At 42.4% G+C, this 14,737-nt stretch overlaps 1 protein-coding gene across 11 annotated transcripts; it reads right to left on the bottom strand.

Moving 5' to 3' along the window:
* Positions 1-3,345: 3,345 nt before the first annotated feature.
* pax6b (paired box 6b) lies at positions 3,346-13,794 on the bottom strand. Of its 11 annotated transcripts, none has more exons than XM_073464449.1 (12): positions 13,764-13,788; positions 12,827-12,850; positions 10,221-10,351; positions 9,909-9,944; positions 9,583-9,822; positions 9,166-9,331; positions 5,776-5,934; positions 5,476-5,558; positions 5,223-5,373; positions 4,562-4,674; positions 4,147-4,288; positions 3,346-3,431 (listed from the first exon to the last, which is right to left on the bottom strand). In XM_073464449.1, exons 1-12 carry the CDS (start codon positions 13,774-13,776, stop codon positions 3,346-3,348), a joined length of 1,344 nt encoding a protein of 447 aa, XP_073320550.1. In that variant the 5' UTR covers positions 13,777-13,788. The 11 variants fall into 11 exon arrangements, with proteins under 11 accessions (XP_073320550.1, XP_073320551.1, XP_073320552.1 ...); XM_073464450.1 differs by having other exon boundaries at positions 9,607-9,822; XM_073464451.1 differs by lacking the exon at positions 12,827-12,850 and having other exon boundaries at positions 9,607-9,822.
* Between the last annotated feature and the right edge of the window lie 943 nt (positions 13,795-14,737).

Below are 14,737 nucleotides of genomic sequence, written 5' to 3'. Positions count from 1 at the left end.
TTTATTATTTGATTTATTGCGTATGATAAGGTATTTAAACCTGCAGGAAAAAAGTAAATATCAGTATTACATCAAGCGCATTTTTTGTTAAATGACTTGTATTTTATCTTAATGAGATCTGCAACAGTAACACGGAAGATGAGCCCTCGGTGCTGCTGGCACATTTCAGAGGACCTACTTTTTGAAAGGCTCACTTAGCCTTTAGCGAATAAAGAAAGCCGTGGGACTGAGCGGAGAGAATACTCTTTTATAATCGTGTCTTTGGCAGCTGCCACTCATGTCCTATTGATTCCCAACCAAGGCCATAGTTGTTGTCCTACAGTAGCTTTAGCTGAGGTCCTGTGGGCTCTCCTACTGAATGGCCGCACTATTCAAGTAACACAATGTAGGTCAACACGTTCTTTTTTACCACATTGATTATCTCTTTCTGCCGACAATAAAGCAGACCTATCTTCAGTCGTGGTGTGTTGAAGATTAAACAATGAGGGCACCATATTTGTCGAATACAGTTTACAGAACACACAAAGCCACACTCTTATTGTATTTACACTGATGAGGGAAATGTTACTTCATGTTTGCAGAGTACACACTAAACAGGACATTGTGGGCTTCTGTTCTTCTGCTGCAGAACTCCAGATTGAAAAACACATCCTACAAAGTTCTCAGCAACTTTTTTTGCACAGAAACTTACATTGCCTGACTTTGTTCCGGGCGAGAATCACATTTAAACCTTTTTATCCCGGAGCTGTGTATTATTTAGACCTCCGCTAATTGCAGTCTTTCTTGCATGTCGAATCTCTCTCTGTCATTCTCTCTCTGTAATTATTAATGTTCCCCCTCTGTCTCGCATAACCTGTTCTCTCTTCCCCTCTCCTCATGCTCTCAAAACAGTATTTCCTCCGCCTGTGTGATAAAATTGGATTAAATTAATAGAGAAGAAATCCTCTTAAAAAATCTGATTAACCCCCAATCCTCAAAGTTCTGATTGGACTATTAAATATTGAGTAAGACGTGTAAATTCAATTAATCAACTTCAGCGAGATGTTTGGTGCTGTTACATGCTGTGTGAATGTTACCTGACCTCACTCTCTCTTGAACATCCTTTCCTTTTAGATGCTCTCTCTCTTCTCTCTCTCTCTCTCTAACACATCCCTTGAATCCACACACACACAGACACACACACACACACACACACACACAGACACAACCCCCCTGCTGAGGCAGCAAGTGAAGCAAAATAACTCACTCTGCCACACAATCGCTCCTTTGCCTCGCTCTAGGCACTGACTGCTTTATTCCATGACTTTTTTCTCTCTCCTCTCAGCTCCCTCCTCCTCCTCATTGGTTCTGTATTTTTTTTTTTCATACCATCGTAACTCTGCTACAACAAGAGCCAGTGATGGTGAATTGCTTGACCTTTCTCATTGTGCGGTGGTGTTGTGCTGTGTGGTCTGTGTCGACTTGGTTCAGCCCCCATACATCAAGAGAGGTTTGTTATTGTGGACACCTTTGTTTGGTGGGAATTGGAGGTGTTGTGTGTGTATTACAGGCTCTTGTACTGGCATTTGTCAGCATTAGATTTGTTGAAATGTGCAGCTATGATGCATCATGTCAACGTTTTTTGGAAGTGTCCCCGCTCGCTCAGCGAAAGATCGACACTGCGTAAGACACAGCATTGAACAGGCAAAAAGGCGTTCTTTAAGACACAATTTTACTGTACAAAATGTTTTATAGTTTTCACAAAATACATTTAGAAAGCTCCATTTTAAATAAAATTAAATTGAAATATTTAAGAGACAGCGTGTAGACGTTTTTATCTCAGAAGCATTGCTCAGACGTAAACCCAGTGTGTGTCCATGTTCTACGTACACACTGAAATAAAAATGCAAAACTCAAAAGAGCATGACAGATGATGCTAGAAAAACCCTCCCATGGTCTTCAATTATAAATAAGGACTGCGGGGTTCGACTGCAGTCTCACGAACTCGAAGCCAATGTAATCGAACAGAACGTGTTTACAAAATTTTGCAACACAAGACTAATATCTTTTAAAAAAACACTGTGTACTAGATGAAATACAAAGGCTTTGGTCTGTTTTACAATCAACAATGATTAAATCTGATATGTACTTGTAAACAACTGCCAAACACTTAAGTTTAAAACTCTGTCAAGCAATGTTTAATCATAATTATAGGAATTAAATATTTCTAGTTGCACAATTTTTTTTTTTTTTGACCATAGGACACTATAATACAACTATACCTAAGAGACAAATTGTACCTGACCCTAAAGAAATGTATTTCATGATGCATGGAACATTTATAGAATATTCTCGGGGATATAAATGAAATCAACTTTTATTGGAGAAATCTTTCTGGAAGATTTCTAGGGAAGACAAGTACTTTACATTTTGACATAAACAAACTGGATTATATCGAAGACGCAGTCTACCATTTACAGACTACAGGTTGTCTTTTACACCTGTTTTTCCACATTTAATGTTCTCCGTGGTAATCTAGAGTCAATCCAACCACCGAAGCAAGAGGTCCAAGTTGTGTTGCATGTCGCAGCGTCTTTGCACACTTTGAGCTGCAGGCCCGTGTGTCAGAGGAGTCAAGACCGCAGCCTCAGTGGGTGGATCGAGTTTGAGTTTCCTCTGCTAAATATCCATTCGTAAGAAATAAGACCAATAAATAGTTTTTTTTCTCGATACAGTTAAGAGTCTTCCCTCCAGCTTTTTTCGTCTTTTTAATGATATGCAACAGCGTCCAGAGACCATGCAAAGGCTGGTAGAAAGTCTCGATATAAGCAGATTTTAAAAGATAGTCATGGCAGAATCTCTCAGGTTCTCCTCTCTCAAACAAAAACGCAAGACCAAACATGGTTTTCTAGCAGTCCATCTATCAGTACTTGATCTTGGTTTTTCATATTAACATACAAATGGCCATTTACTAACACACCAGAGAAAAAAAGGAAACAATGACTGAAGTTGGAAATAGAAAAAAAAAAAACAGATAAGTTTTTGTTCCATAAAAATTTAACACCGGGCACTTTACAGAGGTCCAATTTTTTTTTTTCGGTCTTTCCATCGTTGTTCTCTCTTCCGAGTCCTCGTTTTTGAATGTGCCTAGAGCTACAGAACAGCACACAGTCCCACTGGAAAAACAAAGCCCAGACGTCCCAAGGCTCTCCCAGAGTCTTTCTTTTCCTTCCCTCCTCTCCTGTCCTTTGCCTCTTCTCAACCCCTCTCTCGCCTCTTCTACTCTCCTGTGCCGTGTATGTGTGAGGAGCACTGCCGGAGGGCGATGGTGGAGTGGGTGGTTACAGGGTGAAGTAGCTCTTCTCTCTACTGTAGTCTTGACCAGTACTGAGACATGTCAGGCTCGCTCCCTGGGACTTGGACAGGGACAGACACTCCAGGAGAGATGAGTCCTGCAGAGGGAAGAAGAACAGAGACGTCAGTAAAGAGAAATAAACAAGAAAAAAAAAAACAGCCCCGGAAGTCAACATGCTTAAATTAGATGAGTTGATGCACCATGCACAGTTAAGTGTGACAGCTAACACTAGCACAGAGCATTGTGCTTTAAACGCCTGCAAATAGGTGGACGAGCAGTGGAGCTGCAATGAGTCACAATGCTCTGCACATGGTTGCACAGTAAAAGGCTCGCGAGCTCGATAAATTGAGGCTTTGGCAATGGCATTTAAACAGAGAGAGTACAACAGCAAATGAATCAAATTAATTAGCAATTTAGCACAGAGGAAATGTGGTTATGCATGATTAACTCTTCATGACTATAACCGGTATATATGGCTCTCAGTAACAGCACCCTAATGGGGTGGAACTAAACTATGGGCTGGAGTGGTGGGATTGACATGATGGCGTAGAGAGCGGCGATGAAATGAGCTTTAGTTCATGCAGCTGCAGGGAGGAAAATGACATGGGATGCAGAGGCTGCAGACAGTTGAAGTTTTTCCCAAATAAGACGGAAAAAGAAAGGAAAAAATCAAAAGTCGGAGATACAGATCATGAATCAGAGATGGCTATGTATGTAGTACCGCCAGGGTTACAGTAAAAGGTGGCAGATGTCTAGAAAAGAGTGCACTGTTTGTTAGCATGTTGGGAAAACAATGAACTTTTTCTGCCTACCTGTTGAGGTGGTACCAGAAGTGGTCATTGATTGGCTGTTCATATGTGCCTGCATATGAGGGGGCGTGTATGTGTCGTAGCTCCGCCCATTCACAGGCGGACTGGTAGGCAGCATGCAGGAATAAGAGGAGGTCTGGCTGGGCTATAGATGGGGGAGAGAATGTTACATTAGCTTAGCCAACCATAGTCTGCAATACTGTAAGCTCTCAAATGGCTTGATTTAATTTTATTTCTCTTTTTCTTCTTTCTTTTTTTTTCATCTGATTCTCTGAGAAATGTAATTTATGAAGGCCAGGAAACGCAATTTAAATTACTCATGGTGTGTTTGATTCCACTCCAATCTTATCTTTAATCATAAAATGGCACACATCTTTAAACATCGCTGACTACTAGATCATTATGGTCTTTTACTTACTTGCATAGGTAGATTGTTCGCCATGGTGAAGCTGGGCATGGGGGGCAGCGCACTGTAGGTGTTTGTGAGTGCAGAGTCGGGTCTACCCAGCATTGACCCCGAGGTGAAAGACACTGCGGATGAAAATAGAAATAAAAAAAAATAAAAAAAAAAGTGGTTAAAACATGGCTGAAATGGCACCGTGTGTGAGAGAGAGAGCTGTCTCGTTAGCGTTGAGCGGTGCGTGCGTGAGGTGACGCCTTGTTTGACAGGCTGATCGGCCCGGACACATACTGTACACCGTTGTGTCTCAGGTGATTGACTTGTGAGCTTCAGCTCTGCCGGTGTGCCCTCCTGCCTGATTCGGTAATTACGCAGATAGTCAGCTGAGAAGTTTTGCTCAATCATCCATCAAAAGGGAAAACCACCGGTGCTTCTTCATGTGAACTAGAGCGCACAGCCACGGAGGCCTCTCTCTCCCTCCCCACCCTCCTCCCACCTTTTTATATTAATCCGCAGGCTGTCACATAATAATATTTAGTCATAGTTCACGTGTCCGACTTCACTTATTAATGAAGTGCGGCTTTCACACAACAGCTGACAAATTGTGTTTTTAATATCACATTTTAATATTGTTCTAATGTGTAATGGGGGGTGCTGTGTGAGCTGTGGGGGGACCTACCCGGTGTGGTGGGCTGTGGGATGGCCTGGTAGACGCTGGTGCTAAAGCTGCTGCTGATGGGAATGTGACTGGAGGAGTTGTTGGCCTGCCGGCGCTGGTTCCGCAGCTTCTCCTCTCGCCTCCACTTTGCTCTTCTATTTGAGAACCATACCTGCAGATGGATTAGTTTGATTATTATTATTATTATTATTATTATTATTATTATTATTATTATTATCATTACAACTTTTAAAAACTTTTAGGTGTCACTCACTTGTATTCTTGCTTCCGGCAGGTCGATTTTCGCTGCTAGTCTTTCTCGCGCGAAAACATCTGGATAATGAGTTCGTTCAAATTCTGTAGAGCGGGAAAAAGTGTCAGTAAAGAAGTGATGAAGTAGGTCGAGGGTGGTTAATTTCTGCAGGGCTGTTGGTTGAATAAATGTCTGGTGTTTGTTATTCTTCTATATTAAAAAAATAAAGGAAACTATTTTTTTTTTATTTCTGACAAAATCAACATTTTCTAAAAATGAAATTAAAACAATATGGCGGGTTTAAATGTCCACATGTTTCACCTTTTTCCAGAGCTTCGATCTGCTCCTGTGTGAAGGACGTGCGGTTTCTCTGTAGTTTCCTCTTGAGCTGCAGTCGCATCTGTGTCTCCTCTGAGTCCTCCCCGTTCGAGCTGATGGAGTTTGTGTTTTCTCCTGCACCGTCTTGTTGTTGGCAACCATCTGCACCAAAAAAAAAGAAAAAGAAAAAAAAAGATATAATAGAAATATACATTCAATTAAGCTAATTGAATAATTAATTCTCGGGGCCTCGTGTTGCATCAGCTAATTGCGCCGACATCATTAATTAAAAAGCCCCCATCATGCTTGATTTAATTCAAAATCAGAGGAATGATTGCAGTTTATTCGCAGTGTTTCCAGAGCTGCTGTGAAAAAGGAACATTGTGAGGAGAAGAAGAAGAAGAAGAAGAAGAGCTTGCAGTTAAACTGTTTATAAAATATTGTGGGAAAAACATGCTGGCTGGGGGGAAAAAGCCTCTGCGTACTTATCGCTCCCCAACAATGGCGTGTGTTCTCAAAAGGTTAAGAGAAATGTGACAAGATGTGGCGAGCCTCCTTTCACAGCCTATGAAATGTATTAAAACCCCAAACTCTCTAGCCCCCTTCTTTTTTTTTAGGCCACAGCAATGCCTCAATGGTCGTTCCCATATGGGCGTTGGTATAGCCATTGAGGTGACCACCAACTTTTGAATAGGAGAAGACGCTTTTCAGACTGATACAATGCCTTCAGGAGTAAGGGAAACCATTAAACTATGGACACAGCCAGGGACGAGCAGTGAGCCCTCGGTGGGTGTAATATATGGGAGGGGGGCCATTGGAGGAGATGACAAAAGGATCCTCTCTCTCTGGAGGCGCGCAAGGCTATAGTACTTTGGCATTGTGCGCACGAGGATCCCAGTCAACAGAGCTTTGAGTCCAGTGTGTTAACCCTTATCCACTACCATCATTAATCACGTCCCCCGGCCAGCTACACGCCAGTCAGGATTTCTGTCCTCAATTGGAAACAAATGAGTGAGGAGAGAGCATGCAACCCCCTGAACAACCAAAATAAGGCCAATCTATTCACTGCCCCTTCAGTTGCAGGGCGAGGCTTATCGGCTAATGTCTGTCTTGTTGTTGGACATCATTATCACCCCGAGAAGTTAATGCGAAATTAAGCAGGGGTGCGTCGATAGAGGCTGGTTTTTTTTATGTAATATCTCACTGATGTGTGAGTGGAGGGGGTGAACTTTTTTTTGTATGCAGATTAAGTTTGTGTTTTAAACCGGATTGACGTGTGTATTTTCTTTTTTGTGTGTGTGTGGGTAGTGCCTTGCTCAAGGGCAGGAGGTTGTTGAACAGGTGCACAGGTGTCGTGCACTGTTGGCTACTGTGCAGTCTGAAAAGCAAAACACTCACTCCCCTTTTCCAAAAACTGAAAGTGTGAGCGTAAAAACGTCACTTTTTCAAATTGAGTCTGGTGTGGAAAAATGTAGAAGAATTTTTTTTTTTTTTTTTTTTAAAGTGCAAGTTGCAAACATCTTAAGCGTGTCTAAATGTAAAAGTCTCGGTTCACCGGAGGAAGCCTGATGCGCCACGTTTTCTCGACAATTTCCCCTCGCTGCAAAAAAAAAAATAGACAAAAGTATTCGTCTATAGGCCAATAGTTTGTATCCACGCTATTTGTTTCTGCGCTCTGGATAATCCATAAAAAGGAGTGAATGTGCAGCTATTATCCGTCTGCCAGACCCACTGACGCTAGGATGGGATTTGTTTTCTTTATAAAAGCGCTGGGAAATAAACTCATTCTTTAGTATCACGATGTCTCAGCCAGTGAGGCGGAAAAGCAGCAAAAAAAAAAAAAAAAAAAAAAAGAGAGAGAGAGAGAGAGAGAGATACCGAACCAATTGCGGCACCTTTCAGCTGCTGAGACCGGATCAAAACACTCTTGAGAAACCGCTTAGAACTGAAAGAGAAAGTGAGAGACTAAATCCTATAGACGGGATTTGGAGCCATATAGCCAGCGAGCGAGAATGAGAAAGAGATAAAAGAGAGAAACCGGTGAGGAGTTTTTATTCGTTCCTCTTTGGATAGAGTTGTCTTCTCTTTGGGGCCCTGTCACTCTCCATGTAGCCTTTATGTCTGCTTACTCGGCTGTCGGATGGAAAACATATTTTCGTTCCCCTGAGAGGAGCGCGAGTTACTTAAATACCTGAATTAAAAAACACAATAGACAAAGAGCTCATTATTATTATTATTATTATTATTATTATTATTATTGTTATTATTATTAATAATAATAATAATAATAATATAGTCTAAATTATATGAATAATGATTAAATAAGAAATTAAATATGCCAGACATATCAACTCCAACCAAACTTAACTATAAAAATTGCTGTTTTTATTTTAATGTCAGCTAATGGTAATAATAATACGGTCATATACTTCCAAAATGAAGTGAATCATTTTAGCTGTCCATATCTTCCTTTCCGCTGTACTGCTTGTCCATAACAGCCCCACGTGTCCAAAATGCTCATCAAACAAATGCTAATTATTATTTGCTTGCGCCTGAGTTCCAGCGTTTGCGCTTCCCTCTGACCGCATTATAAATCAGACACAATGCAGTGAATAGATATTTAAGAAGCAAAGCAAACGTTTAAAAAACAAAACAAAACAAAACCAAAAAAAAGATGGCGTTTCTTCTTCTTCTTCTGAAAAAAAAAAGGATCCGCTCAGTGTTTGGCCTTGCAGGAAAAACCCTCTGAAGTGGAATATTTCCACAGCAGCCTGACCATCTCCACACTCCTGCATGTTGCCATAATGAGAGACAAAGCCCTCTCTAATGAGCAATTACACGTAGTGCGAACCGTTCCCATAACCAATCATTGCGTGTGAAGGAAAACATTCCTTTGTACTAATATCCGCGCAGCACAGCTCCCCGGCTCTCCCTCCCCATCAGGAGGGGAGGAAAGCGCAGGCTGTTGGATGGACACCTCTGCTGAAAGGACAAGCCGCTGTCACGCACATCCATGTCTGGGACAGTGGAGGCATTCAGACTGCATGCTTGGCCTATGGCTTCATCTAATCGACTAGTCTTAATTGGGGGTCTTGTTCAGGGCATCAAAGCATGCCAATACAATACCTTCCTGCAAACAGAGCCGTAGACCGGAACCACTGGAATAGTGAGCTGTAAAACTATTCATATTCAAGCATGACAATTTATGGTGACCTCTGAGGAGTTCAGACGGACGTCACGCGAGGGAAATATTTTTCTTCTTCTTTTTTTTTTTTCTTTTTTTTTTTTTGGGTGACTGACCAACCTGTGAAACCACAATCAGACCCGGTTCTACCTTTCTTTTGTGCGTGCGTCAAGGTGTCTTTACCGCCACTGTGTGATAATGAGGCTCACCTTGGTTGGGCTGCCCTGGCACTGATGTTCCGGGGTACCAGCCGGGCCGGGTCCCCCAAGTTCCTGTCTGACCGTTGAGCATTCTCAGCTTGTCATACATGCCATCTGCGCCCATCTGTTGCTTTTCACTAGCCAGGTTGCGGAGGACTCTGTTTATCGATGACACCTGAATGACAAATTACATATGATCACAGCAAAGATTAGGATCAGATGGAGAGCGCGCACACACGCACACTTTATATTAATCATAATAAATCTGCGCGCTCCTTTAATTCGCTGTACGTTGCGCGGCTAAGCGCGCTCCAACACTTTGAACCGCAGCGTGTTTGATAAAGACTGAATGGTTGGCTGCCCATCTCCTTTTCCTCCACTGCATGAGAAAAAAAGTCACTTCATGTGGCAAATTAAATCATGCACACAACTTCCAGTCAGCACACTTACACTGGGTATATTGTCGTTGGTGCAGATCCCCTCCGACAGAAGTCTGTCACGGATCTCCCACGCAAAGATAGACGGACACTCCCGCTTGTACTGCGCGATCTTCGCGACCACCTCTGGAGTGGCTACCCTGGGCTTGCTGCCGCCTATTGCTCTCGGTCTTATGGAGCCAGTTTCATAATATCTGCCCAGGATCTTGCTCACACAGCCGTTGGATACCTGGATAGGAAACAAAAGACACAATTCACATACATTATTTACGACTAGTAACGGAATTTTCTAAGATGGCGTCAAATAATTATCACCTTTTCACTGTCCAGCACTTGGACTTCATCATGGGTCTATAAACACAAAAAATATGCCTTGAATGGTATATTAGGCATTTCTTACAATAAGAGCAGGCACATTACTTTACTTGTTTTTGTCTGCCTTATTACATTTCCAGAAGACGGAAAGATAATAATTTTACTGACTTCATAAAACAATCATTAAATGCAACATTCACGCTACAGGAAACACGGAGTATTTTTTCTTACTGACTTTATCTTTACAAGTAAGTTTGTGTGCATTGAAAACAAAATCTTGTTTTCGGGTTCAGAGAGGAGTGTGGTTGTCACCTGCAGTATCCTGGAGATGTCGCAGGGTCGAGCGCCACTGTGAGCAAGTTCAACTATTTTCTGCCTGGTGGAATCCGGCAGCGGTCTACCATTAACAAACACACCACCAAGCTGGTTTACGCCACTGTGACCTACATGGAGACAAAAGCATCGCAGTCATCACACCGTCACACAACTCCAACTACAGCATATGTGATCATAAAGCACATGAATGTCACTGGATGGTTGGTGAGGAGGAAGAGGAGGAGGAGGAGGATGGTAGAAAGCGCTCAGGATAAACCAAGTTAAAAACATGAAGCATGGAGACAGAAGTACACTGCAGATTACTGGAGAAAAAAATTAAAATTAGCTGTCATGTGATTGTAAAAGGTGTTTAAAATCCAAGTGCACTGATAAAACGAGAGTTTAAAGAAGCTGTTGCACCGCTCGGTGCGTTTGCCTCCGAAGACGAACTGCGCAGTTATTCAGAAAACACATGCACAACATGGATTAAAAAAGACAACAGCGTCATAAAAACTGAACCAAAACATCTAAATATGTTATTTTCTAATAATAAAAGAGCACATCAGTCCGTCTCCCGCCCCGAGGAGACTCAGTCGGGCTTTTATCAAAGCGGCAAACTTCGCTATTAAAACATTCAGCACCGTTATCCATCCCAGCTGCGCATCACCAACAACACCAGCAGCTCGCTCATAAACTGTCCTCAAAATAATAACCACCAGCAGCGACAATCACATAAAAACACTATAGCTGTAATAATGTGTTAAATTAGCTTCCATTCAAAGGCATCGCTTTTTAGGAAAGTGGCGTTAAAATCGACAGCGATGGTCCTCCAGAAACACACAATAATTACGCGTCAGGAACACAGGCAGCACACAGGATACCAGCTCTAAAATAGCAATTTTTATGATTGCTTATTGTCTAAAAAAGAGATAGCTTTTTGAAAATTATCCTTAAATTGTTCTATGGCATCTCGCTAAAGCACAGAATAAGCCCGCAAACCTGAAGCCAAATGGGAGAGCTGACTCCCCGGAGTGCCTGAGCTGCGCTCTGCTTCTCCGCTGCCTTCCCCTGCGCTGCCGCCCGGTACATTGACTCCGGGAGCAGAGGCTCCTTAGCAATAAATAAGCTCCAAATATAGAAGAGGGGGAAAATATGATGAGCCTGCCTGACATTTGTCTTTAAAATAAAGCTAGCTGCACGTCAAGTTTGAGCTTAATTTCTGGAAATAGGCGGAAGTCGCCTCGGATCATGCATGGGAGGCTAATTGAAAAGATCAGTTGGAGCACTTGTGGCAGGCATGTCACTTTATGACACCGCTCTGCTTTTGAAAATCGCATCGTCACGACAAATAGTAGCATGATAAAACGACCCTTTCTGTCTGCATTTGGATATCACTCAGACAAAATTGGACGCTACTCGTTTACCCTCCGAGGGAGACTTCGTTTTAAGGTGGCCGGGGGCTACGCGCGGTCACACAGACGAGGGCGCGCCTGGATTCTTAACATATTAAAAGTGACATGCAGTTTTTTTCCCCCCCTTGTTTGTATTTGACAACAAATGCTCACAGCCACTGCAGTCCTGTTGTGTGCAATCGGTGGGCGTCTTTGCTCAGAAATATGTCACAGGACTGCGCTTTAAACCCGCACACTTTATTTTATAGGAATGATCACACGGGCCTTTGTATAGATGAGTGAATCCAAAACCTGCTTAACTGAGTAACATATCCCTTTTGGCCGCTATGTGCAATAATCTTCCAGCGTGGATCTGATTGATAGTAAACCCATTATCATCCCTCCTGCTCTTTGGTAATTCCAGGATTAAGTGGAATTAATAGACTTCTTACTCTGAAATTGGCCTGCCCGCATTAGGCGCTCCCGCTCCGCTCTGCGGGTCCTCCAGAGCGGCTCCATCACCTCAGATTTATAACTATCATATAAATCCTCCGGATCGATAAAACCGTCAGATAAGGACATCACATAAAAATCAAACCCCTCCTAAAGGTTAAGTCTTAATCATGGCACAATTCCCTCAAGTGCCCAGAGTCGATCTCGCCCGCTGGCGCTGATTATGCGCCTTGTATTCTATTGCGAGTCGACTAATAGGAAAACATATGGTGTCAATTTGGACGCTCCCCACCATATACACCCAGGAGTTATTAGCACAAAAGCCACCGAGGCCGTCGCGACCTTTAGACAAACCCAAAGGGCCGGGCCCAATGATATCTCCTCGGCAATTCGCACCAGACATCACACGCCAAGCCAGGGGAGCATCCCATTATCATCAATCCGCAGCAAAGCAGGAGCGCCGGGTATTGTACACAGCTTTGATAAGGCCCCATCAGCTCTGTAATGGACAAGCGACTAATCACAGCGCCGCGGCCTCTAAAACAAACCTCTGCTGCCACCAGCTTGTAAAAACTACTTCTGCTTTTTCACCCCATCAAACCAATCCAGCTGTCACGTGGAGCCAAACATTGGGATTCACACATTATATTATTTTATTTTTTTTTGGTTGATTAACAGCACAAGACACGTCATCATCATCATCATCATCATCATCATCGAGGTATATGGAGAATAATATAATAAAATTATTCCACACACCTTCATCACAGATGTCATACACCTCTTGTCCAGCAGCAAGAGAGAAAATGTTTCATGTTTATCCTTTTTTGTTTTTCAACACACACACACACACACACCAACACACACCAGCAATAAGACACATATTCAACTCATGGGCTCACTTTAACACACACATCTACCATGTTTGTTTGTTTTTTGCATTTATTGATTTTTTTTATTTTAAAGGATTGGCACCCACGACAATATGGTTGTTAATATTTAGTTCACCCTGCACCCTAACAGTGAGGCCCGCGGTTATAGCGCGTGCGTTTTTTCTTCTTCCTTTCGTCCATGCTGCTGTCTGTCCGTGAAGAATATGGACTCATCTACATAAGACATTATTGCTATTCCTCATGTTTCATGCAAGGCTCCTCTTTTTCCCTCCACGCAGCTAATCTTGTATGCAGCCTGGCAGCCAGCTCTAACGCTAATGCAGACGGCTGTGCAATTATTTAATACCAACTCAAGCAGAAACAAAAAAAAAAAAAATCTCCCTCTCAACCCTCATCCTCCTCCTCCCCCCTCTCTCTCTCTCTCTCTCTGGAGGAGGACGACGTGTGATTAACTTGTTCAATAATAACTTGCCTACCTATCATTGCAAAATAAAAAAATAAAAAAGGAGGGAGAGGGGGAGAGAGAGAGAGGGGGGAGAAAATAAATTAACAGCAATGAAACGGCCATCAAATAACTGCGAATACCCCCCCTCCTCCTCAGAGTCATGCAAATCTATGCCTGCGACATACATCCCCCTGTTTTTCTTCCCCCCTTTAAAAGTTATTGCGCTCTAACAACCGGGTGCATAATGTCAGTGGGTGCTGCTTCCATGCAACCGCACAAGGAGGGGGGAAAACTTGCGGTTGTAATCAAAAAGTTTCAAAATAAAACAAAAGAGCCTGAACATAAAAAAACAACTTACTGTTCTGCATCATTGAGGCTACGCCAGACTCCCACGTGGCTTGGTTGTGGTATTCTGAGCGTCACAAGGAGAAGAAACAAAACAAAGCTGGTTAGCATCAAACCACAAAAACATGGCGCTTTATTGTCAAATTATTTGCAATGCATTTTTTTCCAATTATCTTCATTTTAAATAAACATTTCTCATCTCATCTTTCTTATTAGAATTATAGAATTTTCTTTTTTTTTTCAATTTTTTTTTTTGCGGGATCTTGTGCTTTACAACATTATAGATGCATAATGAATTCCTCAGTGTATGTACTGAATGTATTATAATTAAACTTGCCTGGAAACAGAGATGACTGTCCACTCTATAACAATTTAGTCAATCATCTGCCGTTTTCACTACTTAATGTCTCCCTATAGGACAAAGCAAAACAACACATTAGCACAGCCACAGCTATACTGATGTACTCAAACTTAACTGTTACCTGCATATTTTTTTTTTATAATCAAGCCTTTTTAAATGTTTGCTGACGGATTATTTGAGGGCCTTGTCAAGATAAATTCATAGTAACTTCCTCGGGCCTGTAACTCTTTCACTTTTTCTTTCTAAGAATAATAAATAAATAAATAAGTTAATATAAAGCAATCAGCCCTCATCGTCTCACCGGGAGATTTTTCTTCCCCCCCCCCTTTTTTTTTGTAAACTTGATCTCCCTCCTCTTGTGGAGTCTATCGTGGAAAACTGTACAGTGACACACGTTGTCTACCTCGCCTCACTGCTCTGCAAAAGTCCAGAGCAGGAGGGGGTACAAAGCTGGTGTACAAAGCCTGCTGGACTCCAACAATGCACCCCCTCCTTTTCTCTCTCTCTCTCTCTCTCTCTCTCTCTCTCTCTCTCTCTCTCTCTCTCTCTCTCTCTCTGCCTCCGTATACCTCAGACCCGGGGCGAGAACTCGGCCTCCGCGACTAGAAACACACAGCTTCCCCACT

This window comes from Pagrus major, chromosome 4 (genome assembly GCF_040436345.1).
Source record: "Pagrus major chromosome 4, Pma_NU_1.0".
NCBI classification, from domain to species: Eukaryota; Metazoa; Chordata; class Actinopteri; order Spariformes; family Sparidae; genus Pagrus; species Pagrus major.
The sequence above is the reverse complement of the archived record's forward strand: the minus strand, read 5'-3'. Positions and strand labels throughout refer to the sequence as shown.